The following is a 26129-nucleotide window of genomic DNA, read 5'->3' on the forward strand; positions in this document are numbered from 1 at the left end:
GTAGCTTTAACGGTGTAGGACTATCAGCAACACAAACTACTTGATGGAGTTCTGATGAAGTAGCCTTGTTCAGAAAATATTTTCGAAGTCCTTCAATTTCCTGGGTCATACGGTTGGACACCCGTGGGGGTTGCTAGTCCCCTATCGGGCGCCTCCCCAGGTGGCGGATAGGGGGATGCCTCCCAGATATGGGTGGTACCGAGGAAATCAAATACTCGGGGTGGACCAAAACTAGAAATCCTTCAGGCAGCGTCTGACCCAGAGTGGGCGGCTTACCGACAGCGTCTGTTCCAGATTGGGCGGCTGAACTACAAACTCACCAACACGTCTTGCCAGCGAGGTGTTTTACGGCTAAATACCCCCTATGGAAAATGTCAGATGCTAAAACTTAATTACCCCAGGCGAGTAGAAGAATATCTCCGGAATCTCGCACTGATAATCAATCAGTCTGTCCCATGGATTCTGGGGGGGACAAACATCTGAGGAATAGAAAGGTGCACTACAGTACGAACCGGACACTGCACATCGCAACGTTCAACACACGATCCCTTTTGTCGCAGGAACGGCTCACCGAACTTGAGTGCGAAGTTGAGAATATTAAGTGGGATGTTATAGGCCTCAGCGAGGTCAGAAGGCGCGGTGAACAACTCATCACACTAAAATCAGGACATAACTTATACTATGCGGGTGAAGAGGACAAGTCAATTGGAGGAACGGGATTCCTAATACATAAGCGCCATAACGCAAACATAGTTTCCTTAAAGAAAATTTCTACCAGAGTGATTTGTCTTGTTCTGAAGCTGACCGCGAGATACAACATCAAGATCATACAGATATACGCACCTACGACTAGCTGTGATGACGAAGAGGTAGACAGTCTTTATGATGATATAACAACGGCTCTCACAGACAAACAAACGCAATATACAATTATATGTGGAGATTTCAATGCTGAAATAGGAATGAAGCAGGACACCGCTGAAACCTCTTTAGGCAACTTTGGACTACCAGGTAGAAACGAGCGAGGTGAAATAATGCTAGACTATCTGCTACAGAATAACCTATTTCAGATGAACAGCTTCTACAAGAAAATATTGAATAGAAGATGGACCTGGCAAAGTCCAGATGGTCGCACAAAAAACGAGATAGATTATATTATAACGGACAAAAAACGCATCGTTAAAGATGTGACGGTATTGAATAGGTTCTCCATGGGCAGCGACCATAGACTTGTACGGGCTAAGGTAGTTATTGATATCGATAAAGAACGTCACAGAATGGTCAAGAAGAGAACAGATAAACGTTGGAAGAGACCAGCAGATATAGAGGGATTCCAGCGCACTATAGATGATAGATTGGCAGGCTGCGACGCGAATTCGAACGAAGATGTCAACACACTCAATGACATTTTGACCAGTGCCATGCTAGAAAGCCAAAATAAATACTGCCCAAAAACACAAAAAGAAGAAAAATTGAGCCACAGTACAAGGCAAATGATCCAAGAAAGAAGAGATCTCAGAAGTAAAGGAATAGTTGCTAACAACGAGCTAAAAGAAGCGAATAAAAAGGTGGCGAAAGCCATAAGACGTGACATTAGAGCATTCAATACGGGTCACATCCAACAAACGACCGAAGATAATAAAAGTATGAGGGTTATGAGGAGAAAACTTGGAATCGGGAAAAAACATATAATCAAACTAAAGACCAAACAAGGTATAACAACAACAAACAGAGAAGAAATCCTAAAAACAGTTGAGGACTTTTACCAGACGCTGTACACAAGCCAAAACGAAGATACATTAAACTCTAGCACAAAACCGGATATAGTGACAGTCAAAAAAGGGGTTGTGAACCAAGGTTCAGAAGAATTGCCATGCATCACAATAGATTAAATAAAGCTCGCGCTAAGGAGAACAAAGAATAACAAAGCTCCCGGAAAAGACAATGTAGTTGTAGATACAATAAAAATCGGTGGTCCGCTTTTACTAGAGAAAATCAGAGTGCTATTTAACTTGTGCCTATACAATAGTACAATACCAGACAAATGGCACAATGCTATTGTAATACTACTCCATAAGAAAGGCGATATAGCGCAACTCGAAAACTACAGACCGATAAGCCTTCTGAGCCACCTCTATAAACTGTTCACAAAAATAATAACAGCAAGACTTGAGAAAAAACTGGATTTCTATCAGCCTCAAGAGCAGGCGGGCTTCCGTGCTAAATTTGGAACAAATGATCATTTGCAGAGCATAAAAACGGTGATTGAAAAAAGCATCGAATACAATAGACCACTAGTCCTTGCTTTTGTAGACTTTCAAAAGGCCTTCGACACGGTAGAGCCGAAGGCGGTCCTCAGTGCATTACAGGAATGTCGGGTTGATTACAGATACTCAAAGCTAATCTACAATATCTACAAAAATGCTACAATAATGGTAAAGCTCCATGAAAATACCAAACGCATTCAAATCGGCAGAGGTGTCAGACAAGGAGACACGATATCGCCCAAACTCTTTATAACAGTCTTGAAGTATGCTTTTAAAAGACTAAATTGGGAAAGCAGGGGCTTAAATATAGACGGTCGAAAATTGACAAATCTACGTTTTGCAGATGATTTGGTTTTGCTGGCAGATGACCTTAGGGACATTCAAGACATGTTACGGGAACTACAGAAAGCGTGTGCTGACATAGGACTAAAAATGAATATCTCAAAAACGAAATATATGACAAATTTAGTTCCCAGTGAGCAAATTTTCATTGGTGATGAGGAAGTAGCTTTGGTGAACAAATATAATTATCTAGGTCATGAGGTCCAAATCTCAAGAAACAACCAAACCCCGCAAGATGTCGTGCCAGCTCGGTCCGTTATATTGAGCTTTTGGGGTGATGTTTATCGTGTTTAGTCAGCATCGTCCTTATTTTTCTCTGTAAGGCTGCTAAATCGGTGGTGGTCCAATAGACGCTACCGAATGAGTATCTCAGCGACGAGCAAGCGTAGGTATTGATAGCTTTTATTAGATTCTTGCTGTTAAGGCCAGTTCTCATTATCCTTCTCAATCTTCGGGTGAACTCCTCCGTTAGTTCTTTCTTCATCTGGGTCTGATTGATTTTTCTTGCCTGTTCTATGCCTAGATACTTGTATGTGTCTCCCTCCTTTAATGCTTCAATTTCTGCACCTTCCTTGAGTTTGAACGTACCATCTTCTATTTTCCCTCTCGTTATGTTCAGCAGTCGACATTTTTCTAGTCCAAACTTCATTTTGATATTTTCCGAGAATCCTTCCACCATTTTCAGCATCAGTTGCATTTGCCTCTTGGTAGATGCGAAGAGTTTCAAATCGTCCATGTAAAGGAGATGATTCAGTTTCATCATAGTTCTACTGCCGCTTTTGGTGGCAAATCCGTAGTCCGTAGAATTCAATCTATGAGACAAGGGATTCAGGGCCATGCAGAACCACAGAGGGCTCAGCGAATCTCCTTGAAAAATTCCGCTTCTTATTGGAATAGGTCCTGTTGTAATGGAGCCATCTGCTGCTTTCATTTGAAGACTAGTACGACAGTTTGACATGGCGTTTTTCAGGAACTTAACAATATTAGGATCCACCTTGTAAATGTTCAAGATAGTCAAGAGCCATTCGTGAGGTATGGAATCGAATGCTTTAAATATTTGAGAAATTCTACTCTGTTCTGGATGAGTTCAAATACTTGGGAAGCTTCATAAATACTAAGGCTAACCTTGACACGGAAATACACAACCGTATCAATTCGGCATCACGAGCATTCTGAAAGCTAAATGATAGAGTGTTTCAAAATCACGACCTCAATCTGAAGACCAAGACAGCTGTTTACAAAGCAGTGGTCCTCCCAATGCTCCTTTACGGAAGCGAAAGCTGGACGGCCTACAGGCGATATATTAAACAGCTTGAACAAACGCAACAACGTCATCTAAGACAGATACTGCACATCAGATGGTTCCACAAAGTTTCGAATGCAGAAGTCTTGCAACGCGCGAGTTATACAACAATTGATACTCAAGTAACGAGGGCCCGACTCAGATGGAGCGGTCACATTCTGAGGATGCAAGACACAAGACTCCCCAAAATAGCTCTATATGGCGAATTAACTGAGGGAGCCCGGAAACTAGGAGGCCAATATAAGCGGTTTAAGGATACACTACATCAATCCCTAAAATCAGTTAATGCCAATCATAACTGGGAACAACTAGCGTTAGACAGGTCACAGTGGAGGTCTTTGGTACACAGTTATAATGAAGACTCGAGAAGGATACAGCGGCGGCCAGACCTGGTTGGTGACTGTTCATGCCCGGAGTGTGGTAGGATATGTAGGTCACGGTTGGGTCTCTACAGTCACAGGAGAGCACACAGTCGCAACTAGCCCTGAAAAATTATAAGTCTGTTCGCACCTTTTTTTTTTCTTTCTTTTTCTTTTCTTTTTGTTTTTTCCCTTTTTTCGTCTTTTTGTAGATTCATTCCTGGCAACGGGTTACAGCAATGAATGAATGAATGGATGAGGCCATGAAATTGACTAGAAACGGTGAAATAACAATAGTCCTAGGGGATTTCAACGCTAAGGTTGGATCCGGAGGTAGAGTCGACGGGATTGTTGGCGGATACAGTTTTGCTCCGTACAACAGCTTTGTATCGCCAATACTTTTTTCAAACACCATCCGCGGCGTCTATACACAAGGCGCTCACCTGCCGATTGCGAGAGCCATGTTATCAGGAACCAAATTGATTTCATTCTTGTGAGACAGGAATTCAAGCGATTCATTAAGTCAGTCAAAACTTATCCTGGTGCAGATATCAATAGTGATCACAACCCAGTCTTAATGGATGTTATTATACAATACGTCGCTTTGCAAAACTTAGAAAAGCCACGAAACAAGCAAGAATTGACTTCAGGAAGCTCGAGGATCCTCTCTTGAAAACACAAGTAGGCGAACAACTAGAAAACAGATTGAGGAACTCAGCGTGTCTCGAATCCTCCAAAGAAGTAGAGGATATGGAGTCTTTATTGAAGCATTTAAAAGATAACATAATTGAGACACAAGAGGTTGACATTGGATCTGTAGGCAACAATAAGAAACAGGAGAGGATGACTGACAACTGACTGATCATAGAACTGATGAATGAACGAAGAAAACAGAAATCTAAAAATAAAACTAAATATAAAGAACTCGATCGATTAATTTGCTCGAAATGCAGGGAAGCAAAAGAAGCATGGTTGACGGAAAAATGTAAGAACATAGAAGCTCTTCGGATGAATCACGATTTCTTCAACCTACACAAAAGTATCAAAGAGCTTACAGGTGGGCAGCGTTAAAATGAAGGTGGTATTTGAAGAACTCCAACAATCAAATTCTCGTGGGATTTGAAGAAAAAATAAAAAGGTGGAAGGAGTATGTGGAGGATCTTTTTGACGACGTCAGACCGGAGCTGTCCCATGATCCAGGCGATAACAACGAAATGGGGCCAAAAATCACTAAAGATGAAGTCAGACACGCGACTAAACTCCAAGTGAACGGTAAGGCTGTTGTAGACGGAGAGCCAGATCCAAAAAAAGTCTCTGAATTTCTTAAGCCTGGTTTTTTCTCAGGTGATTACAATCATAATATAAAATAAAATGCTGCGGTTAGTCAAGTGGATGTTAGAACATGTGCCTCTGGTGCGCGGTCAAACATATCGTGATTACCGACATAATAAAATCAATCTCTTAAGGTTGAAACTTTATAAACTTTTGTATTTTGGTATGTAAATCAAAATTATGATAGTCAGTCAACGTCCGATCGGGACACAGCTGGTCAGTCAGCTTCAATGTGCGTAGCCTCGTTTATAAGGATGCAATTCGTTTATTAAGCGTGAAATTTTTCGTGTAACTACTACTGACTATATTATTGATAAATAAAATGGTCAGTCACCCATACCGTAGAACAACGCACGTCAGTCAGTGGATAAGAAATTAAATTTTTTCGCTCCCTATAGATATTACATCACAATCATTTAAAGTATAACACATTTATTTTGATGAGCAATTGTTCTTTAAAATCTCAGAAATAAAATTCGTTCGAAATCAACAGGATACTTAACGAACATGGGTATACGCACAAGTAAGAACTCATTGATTTTCAAACATTTCTAATATTTATTCAATTCATTAACGATAACAAGCTATAAAGAATCATCACATGATTCATCATCTGAATCCATATTATCATTTTCACTATCGCGATCTGACAAGTCGAGCTCGGGTGTTACACAATCTGAAAAATAAATAAAATTCAGTAAAAAAAGTATTTTTGTGATTGTTTAATCCAGATAAATATATTTCTATACCTGTATTTTTTTGTAGAGGTGGAATAATGACTTCTTGTACAAGTTCTGGTAATTGGTCGCCTTTGAACCAATCAAAGTCATATTTCTCATCCACCAATTTCCACCCGTAGTCTGTAGGAGATAGCTCCGTTGGAATTTGACGGTGAGCATTGCGCCAAATATTTGAAATGAAGCTCACTCTTAAGAACTGCTGCATCCAGTGGCGGCTCGAGCATATTTATCGTGGGTCGGCAGATATATATATATACAGGGTGCTTCAAAAAAATGTATACACACTTTGAACTATTGTAGTTTTCCCGCTCTACAAGGCTAATGTTATATTTCTTCGCCAGGTGCCAGCATAATCGTCCCTCTATGTTATATTATCAGTTGGAATTTGTAATATCAACATGGGGGACGTACGTTTGAGTTTTGAAGAACGTAAGCAAATTATTAAGTGGTACTGGAAGTAATGATGATTTTTATTTTCAACAAGATGGTGCTCTGCCGCACTATCACAGGGACGTACGAGCTTACCTGGATCAAAATTTGTCGGGCCAGTGGATAGGACGCAGGGGGCCAATCGAGTTTCCAGCACGCTCTCCAGACCTTACACCACTGGATTTCTTCTTGTGGGGCACAGTAAAAGATGAGGTGTACAAACGTAAACCACGTAACCTAGACATTCTTTGGAATGAGATTCAAGCAGTGTGTAGAAAAATCTCATTGGACGTTTTGATACGATGTACAGAATCTGTGGTGACTCGTACTCAAAATTGTATTGATGCTGCAGGTCACCAATTTGAACAGTATTAACATTTGTTATTTATGTTTCATTTACATTGGAGTTTCAGCTTTCTATTTTCCTGGAATTTAACTTTGTAGAACGGAAAATAAATTTTCTATGGAAGTTCAAAGTGTGTATACATTTTTTTGAAGCACCCTGTATATATATATATATATATTTTTTTTTAAATGTTTTCTATACCTATGTATTATGCAGGTTTCCACATCACCATGGGGTACTGCACTCGGGGCGTTAGTTTTTCGTAGTGAAGTTTCGCCAAAATTTTTGTTTCTGTTTCAATAATCTCTGAAGATAATCCGGAAAATAAAAAATGATTGAGACATAACTATTTTAGACCTGCATACCACTTGAAAAATAAATATAATTTCGGAACAAATATGAAAATAAGAACCGAAAATATATATAACCAATAAAATACTCTAAAAATGCTTATCCATAAAATAAAATTGGAAAAACAAACAAAAGTGCATTCTAACGAAATTGAGAATTGCGAGAAACTAACATCACCTCGAGCGCAAACGATAGAATCGAGATATCCCGAACGATCATTCTTCGAGTTACCGAAGAGAGGCATTCTAGGGTCGGCAGGGTCGCTGCCTGCCGGACCTACATGTCCTACACCGTGCGAAGTATTGAGCCAACAATATCAACTTTCATCATAGTTTTGGTCTTTATTCTTTGAAAAGTTTTTAAAAAATTGTCGGAATTTCATTAGTATTATATTTATATTCAGCACTCACGTTTATGAAAATTAACGAATACGATAAAAATTCGTTTTAAATGATAGCGATCTCTTGTAATTTGTTATGTGAAACTGAAACTATCGGATATTGGCGGAAAAAACATTAAATAAGAGGCTTATCTAATTTTAATTGTTATCCGAATGAAATTCCAACAAAAATTATTCAAGTTTGAAGCAATTTGACTCATTGATATTAGCGCTCCTTCGATATGTTTACAATCTAGATTCGGCATGCCGTACCTGAATGAACAGAACGAACGGTCGGTCACTCGGTCGCTAGAGAAGGCATCTGCGGCGCTGTCTTCATAGCTCGATTGGAGATGAGCGTATTTTGTCTACGGACCGAGTAGATGTGGGATATAAATTGAAACAGCTTATTTCAAAGAAGTTCCATATTCCATTGATATCAGATATCATATACCTAATATTTTTATAAAATTTATTGAGAGCTATGTTATGTTTGGAGAATTTCTAATACATTATTATTTTACACAAGTGAGAATTCACATTTTTGCTGCTCGCGAAATTTTGGGTCGGCACTGCCGACCCTGCCGTCCCTGACGGGCCGCCACTGGCTGCATCAATTCCGATTGGCATGGTGGCATACTCGACCCATCTACATTCTAAATATTAATTTTAAAAGGATCATTTGTGGTGCTTAAACATTTATACGTCTGTGAAAATATAACGAATCTTGCCTCGTCAATTGATTTAATTTTTTTCAAGCCGTATAAATGGCAAATTCTTGAACCTTATTGAACATGTTATTCTGGTTGCTTACATCTACAACTCCAAGGTCAGCGAATGTTTTTTGAAAATGTTCGCTTTGCTTCATTATCTGCAGAGGTTTTTTTTCACCTTTCTTGTAAAAAGCTGGGTTGAAATCACATCCAGTCAAAGCATGCAGTCCAGGAAGAGCATTGCAAACAGAATTTCCCAATTCTTGATGCATTCTACTGACATTAATCATCCTTTGATGCTTTCCAGTCACACGTCCAGTCCAGTCTACGCACATTAAAGCTGACTGACCAGCTGTGTCCCGATCGGACGCTGACTGACTATCATAATTTTGATTTAGATACCAAAATACAGAAGTTTATAAAGTTTCAGCCTTAAGAAATTGATTTTGTTATGTCGGTAATCACGACATGTTTGAATGCGCACCGGAGGCACATGTTCTAACATGCACTTGACTGACCGCAGCATTTTATTGTATATTATGATTGTAATCACCTGAGAAAAAACCAGGCTTTAGAAATTCAGAGACTTTTTTGGCTCTGGCTTTTGGCCTATTGGCCCGACGATGTTCATGCGGAAACTTTTAAGCTCTTGGCTGCCGAGGATGGCGCTGGTCTGGACCTTGTCACAGATATATTCAACATAATATACCGAGCTGGTAAAATACCCTCTGATTGGCTTAAGTCCACCTTTGTTACCATGCCAAAAAAGGATAGCGCATCTAGATGTGACTTGATTAGTTTAATGTCCCATGCTTTGAAGATATTTTTACGGATGATTCACACGCGGATGTATAAAAAATGCGATCGTCTGGTTGACCGCTCCCAGTTTGGTTTCAGGAATGGAATTGGGACACGGGAAGCACTTTTTCGTTGAATGTGCTAACTCAGAGGTGCAGGGACATGAACGTCAATGTCTTTGCATGCTTTGTTGACTATAAGAAGGCCTTCGACTGCGTCTGCCATCAAAAATTAATCGAGATCCTGAGATCAGCCGGGATTGACGCACAGGACATTGTGATAGTAAGCAAACTTTAGTGGCATCAAACAGCAACACTCAAAATCGAAGGAGCTACATCAGAAGATGGCAATAAGAAGAGGCGTGAGACAGGGATGTGTTTTATCCCCCCTCCTGTTCAACCTATACTTTGAGTCGGTGTTCGCGGACGCTCTACCAAATACCAAATACGCGATTGAACATCATGAATTATGAGATATATTTATAGATGTGACAGAATCGCAAACACTGGAGGAGGTGTTGCCTTACTGGTTAGACGAGATCTAAAACACTATTTTAAAGGAAGATCTGTCGAGTCACAAATAGAAACAGTGACGATTGTTGCTGAAATAAATCGACAAAGAGTCGAAGTCACTTCGGCATATAAAAGACCCCCAAATAACTTATTGGAAGAAGAGATCAACAACTTACTAGATGGAACAAACCCGAAAATTTGCATCGGAGATTTTAATTGCAAATCTCCAGAATGGAACAGCAGGATGGAAAACAGAAATGGCAGAAAACTGAAAGATCTGGCTGAAAAACATGAAGCTATCGTTATTGGACCTGAAGAACCAACGTACCTAGCATTCGGAAATGGATTACCAGATATAATTGATATCGCAATTATGAAAAATATCACTAGAGAATTCTCGATAGAGACCTTGTGGGACGGAACCTCTAACCACAACCCCATCGAATTAACAATAGGAGAAGGGCCAAGAAGAGAACTAATTCAAACAAGAGAATACACCGATTGGACTTTAGTCCAATATAGTAATATATAGTAAATATAGCCATCAGATGGCTATATTTATATAGCCATCTGATACAATCGGAGGCTTCGCATTTCTTGGACAGAGCACAGAACTAACATAGACGTTCTACAACGAATGGGGAAGAATAAGGAACTTCTCCTGACCATCAAGGAAAGAAAATTACAATATTTAGGACATATCATGAGGGGCGAGGGATACGAGATTCTTCGCCTCATAATCGAGGGAAAAATTGAGGATAAACGTTCTGTTGGTCGAAGGCAGAATTCTTGGTTGAGGGATCTGCGTAGATGGCTCGGACGGACTTCGACAGAGATCTTCAGAGCTGCGGTTTCCCGTACAGCAATAGCCATTTGGATCGCCAACCTCCGTAGGGAGTGTAGTGTCCTAAGAAGAAGAAGACTATATACGTATCAAATCATTGTCGTAGAATGTATGCGAAAACGGTACGTGTTTCAACATCATTCGATAGTTTTTATCATTAAGGAATAATGGTATAAATAATTGCGGATTTTCAAAACATTACAGAGTATGCATTTGGAATTTGTAGCGATCTTTGCTGAGGTAAGAATTGAGAGTATATTGAGTCTGAGTCGATCGGAACACTAAGAATCTAGGCCCTAGGCCGAAGCTTTTCGAATTCGAAACGTGGGCTTAAAATTGATTTTACGAATTCCGAATGCTTGTCCAAATGGCGTTTAATGTTGTTGTAGCATAACCTACTAGAGAAAATGCGCCTATTCAAAAAGTATTTGTTGGGTGTTGAGTTCTTGAATGTGTTCTTTTGTTGTGTAATAGAAACATTTATGGTTGTAGAAATTAGATATAATATATGTTTTTCTGATGTAGAGCATTACGATTCACCATTTACATGTTATTCAGAAACTTTTATCTGAAATAGAGAGAAAACAAAAGAAGAAAAAGGTAGAATGATAAAATTAGATTGAGTATACGTCATATATTGACCTAAAATTAACGATCTCAGTCGAAAAATAAACGGAAACTACATGTATTGCTCTAAAACCGTCTGAAAATTTATAAATCGGACAATGATTAAGCAGATGATTCTCGGTTTCTTCTGATGTTTTCTTACATTCACAAATAGGGTTTTCAACTGAATTCCACTTGGAAAGTATAGTAATTGTAACGTCCGCGACTTGTTCTTATATACAAATCAGGATATACCACATTTTTCTGATGGGAAGATCACAACCTGAAACTTTATTTGAGGGAGCATTAATTACGTCTTTGTAGAAAATTTAGTGCACGTATTTCATTCAGACTGTACTAGTGCTATATGCCTGTGAGATGGCAAACTTAAATTTGTTTTAATATGAACGTATTTTTCATGTATATTCGTTAGGATGGATTGGCAATAATGAAATGTTTGTGGTCAGTGCTTCTTGATAATGATGGTCGCACAGGATGAGGATGAACTTTAATAACATAATCCTCTGTATTATGGAATAACAAATTGTTCTGCACGTTAGGAGTTTTCCTCCACGAATATGCGTCTGTTTGTTTGTTGTACATGTCCTGCGTTAATTTAGAACCTTAGAACGTTTGAGTTGCCTATAGAAGGAAGAAGAAAAAGAAGAAGATTATCACATTTTATGCGTCATGCGTCAAAAAACAGACACGGTATAATTGTCTAAAAGTAGATCTATTACGTTAATGCTTTTTCGTAAGAAATTTTACGACAGATTATATGTAAATATACAATTATGGGATTGCGATAGATATTTTAAGTGAAGATAAATATTAATATAGATGATTTTCAATGATGAAATAATATAAAATGATTATGCGCATTCGAATTAAAAGGTGTCGAGTTGCGTTATCACTATAATAAAGACCATTCGATTGGTCGCGAATATAGGCAGATTTAATATTCATACGCCAGGTTTTTTTGAAGTAAAAAACGTTTAACTTATGATATTTCTTTATCAGTCGTTTAAAAACCATATTTGCGATTGGTAAAGGTAACATCATCGATTTTCTCAAATCATTATTGTATAATATATAAATATGTGTATTTGAATCAATTATTATCGACATTTTCGTGGTATTTGTACAAACTGGATACCGATAGCATTTGATATTATAGCATTTTGAATAATTTTTCAACTTTGAAAAAAAGCCATACCTATTTATTATATAGATAATGTTTAACCTTTTGTTTATATATTCGGCAACCGAATTTCGATAGAGGATTTATAATAATTCATTCTTAGGTAAATCAAAAATGTATATATAAATGCAATCGAATTGAATCTATTTTAACGTTAAGTTTTGTAAATTTATTAATTTTCCCACGGATGGGATGTTTTTTTACAGATAACACAAGAGACTCTGCGATAATGGATAGGGTGAGTAGTATAAGATTATCGTATTATTAATGTAATAGTTTTTCTCAATTCGTACGAATAATATAACCAATCTATCTTCTGGACGGACTAATCGATTTCTTTGATAAGTATTTGAAATGAATATCTCATTTAGTGTGTGTGTTGGTATGTGTCAAAGAAAGGACCCCGCACACTTACTTAGGAAAAGCGGGTCCAGTGAATTTTCCCCATTTTTACCTATTATATTTCTATCAACCTTAAGAACAATTTATCAGATTTTCACAAAGGTCTTACATCCGGTTTGTTCTATAGGCCGTTCCAAAATTGCAGCTACGGAAAAATGAATCTTTAAATTTTGATGATAATTCTTCTAATTTTCAAAATTTCATCATGATGCCTTGGATTCTGAATAACAAGATATCACAGATATCCAAACATCGCCCACCACGTTAAGTTTGGTTATACAGACTGTTTCATGAAGCTGTATAAGTAACTGAATGTAACTTTGTTAGTGACTTTGGGACCACCCTGAGTTTTTCAAAATATGACACCATGATGTATGTCCACCTCTGTAGGAAGTTTCATTAATGTACAAAGAACAGTTCCAAAATTATTCAGGTTTATATTCGGATTTCATACAATTTTTCTTCAAAACTTATCTGCAGTTGAGATTGCTGTCAAGAAATATAGGTTTTCATTCATTATAATTATTATGATAGGTATTGACGGTCTGTCCAAAAGTTTTTTTATTCAGGAATGTACAGGATGGACATTATTCGGTGTCACTAATCTCCTCATTTCTCTATCTCAAAATCTGTTTATATAGAAAAACAGTATTATCATTCCAGGTTGTTGTATCTTTGAGAACTCTAAGGATGCATATTTTTTTAAATATTATACCATAAAAGTATGTCGACTTTTGTGAAAAATTCCATTCGTGTATAAATACTTAAAAGTATTTCAGGTTTTAGTTCACTATACACCATTACTTGAAATGATAATTATCACCAATTTACATAAAAATATAATTCTAATACTTCGTGCTTCAAAACAGCCAGATTTCTTTTATCGACATCATCTTCTTTATCAATTTGTCTGAGGTTATTTAATGAAAACTTATGATCACATAGTAAACATGCATATCTATTTCGCGCATTCATTGCTGTCTTTTCATATTAACTTTCTATAACTTTATACCAATAATAAGCGGAATGAGGAGATTAGTGACACCGAATAATATCCATCCTGTACATTCCTGAATAAAAAAACTTTTGGACCGACCGTCAATACCTATCATAATAATTATAATGAATGAAAACCTATATTTCTTGACAGCAATCTCAACTACAGATAAGTTTTGAAGAAAAATTGTAAGAAATCCGAATATAAACCTGAATAATTTTGCAACTGTTCTTTGTACATTAATGAAACTTCCTACAGAGGTGGACATACATCATGGTGTCATATTTTGAAAAACTCAGGGTGGTCCCAAAGTCACTAACAAAGTTACATTCAGTTACTTATACAGCTTCATGAAACAGTCTGTATAACCAAACTTAACGTGGCGGGCGATGTTTGGATATCTGTGATATCTTGTTATTCAGAATCCAAGGCATCATGATGAAATTTTGAAAATCAAAATTTAAAGATTCATTTTTCCGTAGCTGCAATTTTGGAACGCCCTATAGAACAAACCGGATGTAAGACCTTCATAAAAATCTGATATATTGTTCCTAAGGTTGATATAAATATAATATATAAAAATGGGGAAAATTCACTGGACCCGCTTTTCCTAAGTGAGTGTGCGGGGTCCTTTGGAGGGCTTATTAATTTTCTCCGATTACTCTTTCAAATTAATATCATAATATTCATCTATACATTATTATGTACTATGTACACCTACGATTCGTTGAGTAATTTTCCACGTCACCGTTCATTAGTAGCAGGTGGTGGCCAAGATTTGATTTATTCTGCGCCCTGCTAAGACAGCAATGCGTATCTGCATAAGATAAGTTTAGGATTTGAGTAATTTGTGAGGTATGATATGCCATCTGCCTTTTTTCTCTATTCTTTTTCTTTTCAAATTCATCATTCTAATTACGACTTTCAGACATTGCTTACTTATCGCAGCATGCCTTGAAATACCAAAATCCAGTCGACATCTAAGCTTGCAAATCGTTTTTTCCTTGCAGATACGACTTCTTGTCTTAGCAGGGGAGTATTTTGTCTTATTGATATATTGACCATAAGAAAATCGTTTCTGATTTTGATTGAGGACAGCTCATCTTATTGTTCGTTCGAGTTGCGAATAATGTGCAAACTGTATCTATCGTTCGGATTATTCATCACTATTCAATCAGTTCTTATCGTAATACTAATATAATAATAATAATAAGGAGGCTTCTGAAAGTATTGGGAATAAATCGAATAAAATATTACCTGCTATTATAAGAAATAACATGTAATACAAAAATATCTGTGTGCTATCGACGTTTCACGAAGTGATGTAATCGATAAAATTCATTGATATTTATAATTTGTTCTATTTATTGGGGATTCGTTTAAGCTATCCGCTTCTATATATCTACTACCTACTAAGTAAAAGTATGAGACGAATTAGCGACACGAAATAAAATAGAACAAATTTATGCGATACTACGAAGGCGTAGAAGGGCCACATAATATTTTAAAAATATTTTTCCTTAAATTCCGACTTTGAAGTCGGAATTTAGTTAAATTCCGAGTTCAAAGTCGGAAACTTCAAAGTTTTATTTGCTTCTAAACCGATACAGGCTAGATGCACAGAGTGTTGTTCTACGACGACATAGATTATTTCTCCATATATACAGAGAGGAGGGGGGCTGGGAGCTCAATGTTATTTTATGGTTACTATTTCAGTACTGGGGTTGGGGGAGGTTGTGCCCAACCTTACCTCTACCTGTCTACGACCATAATTTCATAATTATTCAAAAACATGGACCTAATCCTAATGACAATTATCTCCAATAAAATACATCAAGTTTAATATTCATTAAAGAAAAACGTGTTTATTTTGTGAAATCTGAATCCTCTCATGAATATCTCAGCATATTTGGAAATGAACCAATTCGTCATAGAGCTGCCTATATGAGGTTTTCTCACCGTTGTAATGACCTCTTCATGTAAGAAACATCAAAGCATACCGGGTATACCTCGCGGAGTGTACTGATTTCTTGTCCATTGCGATAGCCTCACGAGTACATATCAGAAGGAAATTTTTTCATAAAATATCCGGAATATACCTAAAAAACAGTTATGTCTAAAAAAATATTCATGTCATGTCTGTAAAAGGTTGTCATATCATTGTTATGACCTCTCATAGAAGAAAACTCAAATAATAATGTACACCCTGTGCATATAATTATTCATTCATCATAAATGTGGGAACACCTTGTAATATATGAATTTGAATATTTTTAAAAAAGCAAACTGTAATACAGGAACAAATCTACGTAGAACACCCTGTAGAAGTTCGGAACTGAATAAAATTCCGAGTTTGAAGTCGGAATTTAGTAAATTCCGACTTTGAACTCGGAATTTTGTTAAATTCCGACTTTGAACTCGGAATTTAACTAAATTCCGACTTCAAAGTCGGAATTTAAGGAAAAATATTTTTAAAATATTATGTGGCCCTTCTACGCCTTCGTACGATACAGTCTTGTAAATTAGATGATATTTCATTGCAATTTTTCCGAAGCCCTACGGAAGCTAAACCCCGATAGATATAGGAATATTTGAAAGAAATACGATTATTTCTTTCAAATTTCGGCCAAACTTCGATGATTTCGTTCAGGAGATAGACTGGTTTTAATTTCCGTTTAAATTGGAAAAAATACTAATTATGAGGGGTTTCTTTATGTCTGGCGGGTGTTCTCTACCTATTTATCTACCTATTTATCTATCTATTTATCTCTCATCAAAAATTTTCCCCCCTTATCCGGTGCATCCTGTAACGTTTTCGATTTTTAGGTATTATTGTTCGATACATGATCGATCATTGTCATCGTATATGTAATGCGATACACAAATTATAGTGTTCGTTTATCTTTTACAGAGACAATTGGCGCACTGCAAACGAATCCTGCGTATGATAGAGGTGTTGGTCGCCAACAAACCAAACTACGTAAGTATGGGATCAATTATTTGGTTGTTTCGTCAGTTATTATTCTTTCGTGAGAAATTGTAATAATATAATACTATAATATAATATAATAAATTTTAAAGTGTTGCTCATCTACGAATAAAGAATCGACATTTGCAGTCTATTATACAAATCTATATTCTATACAATCGATTAAGGTGGTTACGGCTAAAAAGGGCCGGTTCCAAATAAGGTCCATCTTTTCGAACTTCCCGGACTTAATACTTGAAATGAAACTGATGCTGCCTGGACCTTTCCCAGTTACCAATCACAAAAGTGCATCGACATTCATTGCTTTCGCGCTGATCATTTTTTGAGTCACTCGACGTGACCCAATTTTTAAAATATATTCATTCTGTTTTGCGTGGTTTTAGTAATAAAACCCAGTTATTATGCAGTCATTCTGCAGTAACAGTGTTAAAACACTGTTGAAGCGTGGATTGACGGATTAAGTTTATTTATTTATTTATTTAACTTTCTACATCCAACAGGCAAATGCCCAATTACAGGTGTATACAATAAACCAATACATACAGGTATACCTACATATATGTATAATAATGCCTCAAGCCGTCGCCAGTCGAGGCTATGGACTATGAGCCAAAAATCACAAAAAAAAAACAAACAAACAAAAGATTAGTTTCTAATTAACATATATAATTGTCTCTTAAACCTACCTAAACTAAGAAAAAACATATCAATTGAGGGTAAACTATTCAAGCTTCTGCAGATAGATGCTTCCGGACTATGAAAATGGTGTTGAGTATTACAGACAGTAATCCTGAAAGTTATTAATAATAATAATAAATTCGTTCTGGATGAAAAGCGGATGAAAAGCGAGGCGTATTAAAATTCAACAGAGATAGCAGATACCTCGAATCGACTTGACCATTAACTAATTTGAAAGCAAAGATTGCACCTGAAATTTCTCTCCTCTTTCTCAAACTTGTGAAGTCAAATTCAACCAGAAGAGAGTTATAATCGTAATGACGAATAGGGTAAACGCTATGCTTTTTGAAATATAAAAATTTCAAAAATTTTTTTTGGACGGATTCCAGCGCTACAATTTATTTTTCGTGATTGGGATTCCACACCAACGCACAGTACTCAAGTTTTGTACGTATCAAACTGAAATACACCGACTGAACAGCCAACAAATTCGAAAATTCTTTGCAATTGCGTAAAACGAAACAAAAGATCTATTAGCTTCACAGATAATCCCACCTATGAGGAGGTCGAATGTAAGCTTGATGTCGAATAAAACACCTAAATCCTTACACTCGTTTACCCTTTTCAAAATATGGTTGCCAATATTATAAGTGAATTCTTCGGTGGTTAGCTTTCTTGAATAACTCATAACTTTACATTTACTGATATTTAGAGGCAAGTCGTTCTCAGTACACCATTCATATAAATGTCTAATATCTTCCTGCAACATATAAAAGTCTTGTATATCATGAATCACTCTGAAAATCTTGGGATCATCCGCAAACAAAAGCTTCCTCGAGTTAATCGCAGTGCAAACATCGTCTATAAATATAAGAAATAAGAGGGGCCCCTGACCGTGCAATAAAATAAAATGACTTTACTCCTTTTAATTCAACATATAATTTCCTATTATCGAGAAATGATTTTATCAACATTACAATATTCGGTGAAATACCAAAGCGACTCAACTTCTTTGAAAGCAATCTATGTGATACCCTGTCGAAAGCTCTACTAAAATCCGTATAGATTACATCGATTTGTTTCCGACCATCCAAACAATCTGACACATACTGTGTACAAAGAATTGTGACAGACAATTTACCTGATACATGAGAATAAATCATGTCAAAAAGCAAAATCTCATAACTTAGAGAAAGCAGAGATAAGGGCAACAGGTCTGTAATTTCTTATATCAGCAGGTTTTCCTTACTTGAAAACCGGACAAATACGTGACACTTTCCACATTTTAGGAAATTTGTTAGTCTTCAAAATTAAATTATAGATATACAACATACAATAAAGGTTCGATGAGTACACTTATTTGATTCTTTACTAGCTTAGTTGGAATATTGTCTGGACCACAGCTCATTTTACTTTTTAACGACATTGCTGCTTTCAATATTTGGTCTTCTGAAATTTTATTGATCTGAGAAGATTCAGTAAAGCTGAACGAGTCATCCAAAGCATCAAAGGATTCCATATTATATTCTGAATTATTATAAACACTCTTGAATTGATCTGCGAAAGCGTCAACAATGGACTTTGGAGATGAAAATTTTTTGCTATCATCATACATTTCACCGGGAATACGAGTTTTATTTCGCTTGGAATTCAAAAAAGACCAAAATTCACGAGGATTCTTTATTAAGTTGTCTTCGGATTTTTTAATGAACTCGGAGTATGAAGTTTCCATTCCTTTTTTACAACTCGTCTCATATTGCTGAAACGTTCATAATAAAAATGACATTTATGTCTCTTATACATTCTATGGTAGTGATTTTTTAGCTTTATACTCTTTATGAGATCTCTTGTATACCAACTGGGGTACTTATGGGTGTTGCTATTGAACAGGGGACAACATTGAGAAAGTATATACTGAACTCTATCATTGAATCTCTCGCATACATCATCAGAATCTGAAAGACTCTTCAAAAAATTCCAATCAGTGCCATTCATAAGTGAAAGAAATTTCTGGTTATCAATTTTACTAAAATTATATTGTTTGATACTAGGCAAAACGATGTTTTTTTGTCTATATTGCAAAGACAATCTCACGGTAATACATGTTACCAAAATTATTGATTCTTTATTTCGATTTTATTTGATTTGCCCAGGACATACCGAAGTACCGAACAAGGTCCACTTTGTCGTCTCCAAATTGTTATTTTCAAACACTTAATAAGGTCCAGACTATGATTCGAACAGTGCTATACCTAATAAGGTCCAAGGACCAAGACTGAAAAAATGACTAATTTGAAACATTTGCGATTTTTCCTTATTTGAATTGATGAATATCATCATAAAACTACAATTCGTTTCAATTATGTCTAGAAAATAGATAAGTTAACTTATCTATTTTCTAGATTTTTTGGTAACATGTATTACCGTGAGATTGTCTTTGCAATATAGACAAAAAAACATCGTTTTGCCTAGTATCAAACAATATAATTTTAGTAAAATTGATAACCAGAAATTTGTTAGGATATAATTATATCCTATTTACATTTCCTGAGACTTTATAAGGGCCACGATACTGATTTATATGAATTTCCGTTTCATTATTCGAAAACCACGAACTTAAGAGTAGTTTAAAGTCATTGCTTCCTAAGAATACGATTTTTCTAGTATGAAACGTCCCAAATCTCGCACTCCAATTATGGACCTTATTCAGAGCCATAGTTCCCAATAGGGACCAAAGAAGGAATTTCAAAAAACTTTTTTTATGAGTACCTGGCCATCGGTGCCTTGTTTTTTTATACTATTTTCTATTTGAATATAAACAGTTCATTTGATCCAGATGTCTTACAAGTTGACACTTGTCCCAAAATTGATTTATAAGGATTTCCAAAAACCCGGCCCTTATTAGATGCAATTACCTTAGTAGTTTTTCAAATACTATTTTTTAAACGTAAAATCTATTATTTAGCACTTGTTGTTATGTTGTTAGCCTAGCCTACATTTCTAATCTAGTATAATGAAATCCGAATTAAAGAACAACAGATATCGATTCAAATTCAATCTGGGAAGATTCTGCATTTTCTTAAACTTTTTAGGGTTTTGGGTTTTCACTACCAATCTCTGGAACAAATACAATTAAAAATTTGAAATCAACGATTTACTCCTGCGTAAATTCTTGCCAATTGTTCGGTAGGAATAGATCTTATTTGGAATAATTTACTGAAGAGGGAACTGCCGTCTGTCATCCGGTAATTTCAAAATTAAATGAATCAACGTCTCTGTTTCTATGTATTTATTTATATAATTAATGTCGAATAAAAGCTACAATTCAGAAGATTTTCGAAAATTGATTTTCGCCTGATGAAGGAGTCTGATAAAGACTGGAGTCTATATCTCTGGAGAGTGTTCCAATAGAGCTTTAGTTTATAGAGGCCTGATGAAGCAGATGAAAATCTGCGAAACGTCGACAAATATATTTTAAAAGTTCTAAAGTATTTGTCCTTATTCCCACAAAGAATACCCCGTGTTACTATATATAATTATAATTCCAAAGTTCCCTTTTTCCGTTCATTTTCAGGCAACAATTTTCTATTTGATTCGATCCTGATAATTAGTGCAAGAATTTACGCAGGAGCAAATCGTTTTTATTTCAATTTTTTCATTGACTTTGTTTCAGAGATTGAGAGTGAAAACCCTAAAAAGTTTCAGAAAATAAAGAAAAACAGTTTCTGTAGCAAATATACGTTGCACTATTCTTACGTGTGTTATTTATCATCATTCATCTTATAGCACCAGAGAGGAAGAGGAGGCGGTGGTAGAAGAGGTAGAGGCAGTAGGGGTCGCAGTACGGATGGAGGGAGAGGCCGCGGCACCTACAGGAGGTACAAATGGTGGCGGGGAAGGAGGGCGGCGGTGAGGGCGCCGGTGGTGCAGGAGGCGGGGGCGTCTACGCAAGGGGTACCGGAGGCGCCTCCAGCAGAGGCCGTCCGGCCAAACGAGGTGGTGGTTGAGGAGGAAACAAGGATGGACGTGGCGGGCCCCAGCACCCTCTCCACCTCTGAAAAAAAAAATTGAATAAAGGGATTGAAACGATATTGTTTTTTGTTAATGGTATCGTTGTACAAGAGAAAACGGTCAACTGAAAAGGTTGAGCAAAATTTTTGATACCTGAACTACAACTTTTTATCCCAACGAGATAGAGGAAAATGAATATGCCATATATGTCGTATTTTTTCGAGAAACTAATAATGCCATCAACTGCATTCCTCTATCTTCTTTTGTTTTTGAGTTATAGACCAAAATTTAAATTTTGGCGATTTCAACTTTGGTCATTATCTCCGTTTCTGTTTGTGCTAGGATGTTCAAATGAAAATATTATGGAGACACTTTTTTGATAGCAACCCAGAAGCGTACTATTTTTTCCTACAAGTTCATTTACTGAGCTATAACATAAAGTTGTGTTTTTTCTTATGAAAACAATAGTTCAAAATGACTTAGAAGCAATCGCTATTTTTTACCGTTTGAGAAATATATCATACATCGCCTTCTAAGTCCTTTTAAACTACTGTTTTCATGAGAAAAAACACATCTTTATGTTTCAGCTCAGCAAATATACCTGTTGGAAAAATCATAGTACGCCACTTGATTGCTATGAAAAAAGTGTCTCTATATAATGTTTTCATTTCAACATCGTAGCTTAGTATATGTCGGAGTGTTGACAGATTGGGGATGGATGTGTTTGGTTAACTTCGGGACTTGAATTGTGTGGTGTTCAAAGTTTGAGTGTTTTCCTCATTGTTTTGGTTTCTTTTTGGATTATATTATTTCATAAATGCTGTAACACGTTGTAATGTACAAATTTTTATTTCTTTACCCTGTAATTGGGATATTCCTGTTGGGCAAATAAAGAAAATTATTATTATTATTATTATTAAACAGAAACGGAGATAATGACCAAAGTTGAAATTTTAATTTTGACCTATAACTCGAAAACAAAAGAAGATAGAGGAATGCATGTGATGGTATTATTAGTTTCTCGAAAAAACTAAAAAAGACTACCGTAATGTGCCATGCATTTTCCTCTATCTTGTTGGATTAAAAAAGTTGTAGTTCAGGTATCACCAATTTTGCCAACCCTGTACAATCCGTATTCCTCAGGCCCGCCGTATGCGGGTGTGCAAGGCGTGCCCGGCACAAGGGCGGCACGTTCAGGGGGGCGGCAAATCCAGTGAAATTGAAATTTTTTTTGGAGGGGACATACAAAGTGCTCACAGTGATGAAGTTTTATCCGACCCAAAAACCAAATACCGAGTAGAGTTTTATTTTAGGATACTAGATCAAAAAATCAATTCCTTGAAAAATAGATTCGAACAGTGGACAACATTTTGCGACGTGTTTCGACTATTCCAATGTTGATTTGATGAAGTTTTGTCAAGACTTGAATCTGAAGCTTAAAGATGATGCTACTAATGAATCAGACATTGACGGTATTGATTTGTTTAATGAAATTATTGCACTAAAATCGCATTTTGCAGAACACCAATCGAAGGATCCACAATCACTGTTACAATATATTTTTGGCAATGACTTAATTTCTACATTTCCGAATATAACAATAGCACTAAGAATACTACTAACATTGCCGGTTTCAGTTGCATCTGGAGAAAGATCTTTTTCAAAATTAAAATTATCAAAAATTATTTAAGATCCACTATGCTCCAACACAGATTAAGTAATTTAGCTATAATTTCAATTGAACACCAAATTTTGGATAGATTGGATATGACTAAGATTATAGAAGATTTCGCGAATATAAAAGCGAGAAGAGTGAAATTTTTTTAGACAAATATTTGAGTGTGTATCTATATGATTTTTCAATTTCATAAATAAAAATAACAATAATATAATATATATATATATATAACAATAATTAAGGTTTTTTATTTTTTTCCCACCCCCAGGAAAGAGTTTTTCACACTAAATCTTCGGATGGAAACGATCTAACTGTCAAATAAAATAATGAATTTACCTTACAGAAATGTGAGTTTTTTTCCATTATTGATTCCTGAAATGGACAAGTTTAGTGAACTTTTGTCTAATAAATTCTTTCTTTTCCATATTTTTCAATTTTGCTTCATAGTGAAACCTGATCTCTATAAAATATTCATTTACCAATATTATTAATCGAGTACAATGATTGTTCAAAATTTCCTGAGATTGGATGGAATTGGTTCCTCATTTCAGCTGTATCGAATATTTTATTTGCGTTCTTTAACACTGCTGTTATTATGGAAAACTTCACATTTTTTCTTTCAAAAATCAAATTACTGTTTTGCCTGATTTTTTTCTCAGTGATTAAACATAATTTTTGGACATCATCTGAAGGTGTGAGAAATTTATTTCCTCTATCTTTTATTTGGCACAACTTTGGAACGGAAGTACCTGTTAAATGTTTTTCATATATTACACACAATCCTTTTTTCAATATTTTATGAATCAGTGAAAATATTCAGTGACCATATCTTACCGGATATAGTCGAGATCACTTTCAGGAATTTCAATTATCGTGTCAGCACATATGGGTCACTGGTATAGAGTTTCCTTGAAGAAACACTCAATATATCTAAGTAATCACTGATACAGTTATTATTGTTGGCAGAGAAAAATTTTATTTCATTTTTTATCAAAAGTCTTTTGAAAGCACTTTTGAATTGTAGGTAAAGCATTAGGGTTGATATTGAAACTTCCAATTGCACTAAAAAACATTTCAATTGGGTCTTGTGTTAATTTGAAGGTTGATAAATATTTCGAACCTCTCTCCTCATAAGTATTGTATAAATCAAAAATGTTATTCAAGCATATTATAAATCCTAAAAACCTTGTGAACCTTTTGGATTTTATGATTGCAGTTCCTGATTTGTCTATCAAATTTTTTATACATTCTTCGAAATTCGAAGCGTTGTGTTGCAAGAATCTTATAGATTCTCTGCTTGAAGGGATGTTGAATTTATTTTTTTTCGAGAATAAATTTCTGCAGTTCAATAAATCGAAGAGGTGATTGAATTCCAAACAGACGTCCGCTATTGCATCCTCGTTTTCAATGTTGATGTTTTGGCAGTATTTGAAGATGTTGCAAACATTTTCCCTGAGAGTCTGTGCAGCAAGGCGAACATTCATTCTATTACCTATTTTCGTAGAAGATAAGCTTTTTCGTTATTTTATTGGCACTCATTATCGAGTAACACTCTTTTGTCGCCAATCGTATTTCTCACTAATTTCAACATATGGCATGGGTCCTAAAATATAATTATTTTTTCTTGTGTAATCGGATTTGTGAAATATGGTTTGTATCTTTCCGTGCCATAATCGAAATTTGCCCCTTATTGTTCTGCCATTTTCGAATTTACCAAAGTCCCATCAAATGTCAATGATGTAACTATACATCCTGTTTCTTTTAAAACTTCAAATAACTTTTTTATTATGTTAGCTCTATCCGGAGCATCCAAACCGTTGATTAAACAATACCCTGGTTTTTTATCAACCACACTGTACGATGTGTTCGTGTGTACATTTCCGAAAGTCTTTCTGACGTATTAATAGGCTCTAGTGGAATAGAACTGCAACGTTACCGCGAATTTTCTTATCTCAGGGGAATACTTGACGTTTCTACTCCTACCATGGTTTCTTTGAAATAAAAATTTGAAATTATCTGGTAAATTTCCCTGTGAATAAAATGATTGCATGATGATATTTTAATTGTAAAAAAATACAACCCACCTCTCTTAGTTACCAATTGGATGCAGAATTGATAGAATATAAAACTTGAAATTTTGCTCTTTGGGGTCTATACTATGTACATAGCGATTCTTTGACTAATACATTTTAACAGCAGATTCTTGATGTTAAAAGAAACACTACTTTCTTTGCCATTTCTTCCGATTCGGCCTAGATAAAAAGATATTAGTCCTTTTAAGTTTTCATAATGAGCTATGTCAAACCTGAAAAAACTAAATTCCCTTCGAGCTAAATATCTACACAACAGAACACTTATATACACTGTACATCTGTGTATTTTTTTAGCAGAGTTGCATTCAGCCAAAGTACCCAATTTTTAGAATTTCATAGGTATATTCATTTTTGGATATCAAATTACTCGAAATTTATGTATAATACTGTTTTTTCCAAAATGGTCAAATATTCATTCCATTCGATAATATCGTTAGTGAAGATATTACCTACTTAAAATGACATTATTTAGGGATTTTCAACAGTTCTTTTCTTATTATCAAATGAGAAATAGTGATTTTTTCGTCCACAGGAATGTTCCGTTACAATTTCTATATTAGTCGAAGACTCGCCCTGTATAGAATACAGGGAGAGATTTTTATGAATTCTGTCTTTAGTTGAAGTTGAAAACTCCTCTAATCAGTAGTCGTCTATCTACTGCATACAATCTACCTATTATTTTTTTACTATATGACCACAAGAGGTTCGAAATATAGGTGTTACGATTCCTGATTGTTGATAATTGTCCAAACAATAATT

General features: G+C 35.8%; 2 protein-coding genes across 3 annotated transcripts; both read left to right on the forward strand.

Moving 5' to 3' along the window:
• Positions 1 to 455: 455 nt before the first annotated feature.
• LOC123322267 (craniofacial development protein 2-like) lies at positions 456 to 1892 on the forward strand. The gene has a single exon (XM_044910209.1). It carries the CDS (start codon positions 456 to 458, stop codon positions 1890 to 1892), a length of 1437 nt encoding a protein of 478 aa, XP_044766144.1.
• A 10377-nt stretch (positions 1893 to 12269) lies between these two features.
• Positions 12270 to 21677, forward strand: LOC123321629. 2 transcript variants are annotated; one of them, XM_044909342.1, is made up of 4 exons: positions 12270 to 12373; positions 12729 to 12760; positions 16833 to 16901; positions 21375 to 21677. In XM_044909342.1, the coding sequence occupies exons 2-4, from the start codon at positions 12752 to 12754 to the stop codon at positions 21657 to 21659; spliced, it is 363 nt and encodes a 120-aa protein (XP_044765277.1). In that variant the 5' UTR covers positions 12270 to 12373; positions 12729 to 12751; the 3' UTR covers positions 21660 to 21677. The 2 variants fall into 2 exon arrangements, with proteins under 2 accessions (XP_044765277.1, XP_044765278.1); XM_044909343.1 differs by lacking the exon at positions 12270 to 12373 and adding an exon at positions 12425 to 12625.
• The last annotated feature ends 4452 nt before the right edge of the window (positions 21678 to 26129 follow it).

Source organism: Coccinella septempunctata, chromosome X (genome assembly GCF_907165205.1).
Source record: "Coccinella septempunctata chromosome X, icCocSept1.1, whole genome shotgun sequence".
Lineage (NCBI taxonomy): Eukaryota > Metazoa > Arthropoda > Insecta > Coleoptera > Coccinellidae > Coccinella > Coccinella septempunctata.

Excerpts from the sequence above, each read along its gene's own strand:
- LOC123321629 (XM_044909342.1), top strand. Across the intron at positions 16,902-21,374 it reads TCGCCAACAAACCAAACTAC|CACCAGAGAGGAAGAGGAGG; the intron begins GTAAGTATGGGA and ends TTCATCTTATAG.
- LOC123322267 (XM_044910209.1), top strand. The coding sequence starts at position 456 with ATGGATTCTGGGGGGGACAAACATCTGAGGAATAGAAAGGTGCACTAC.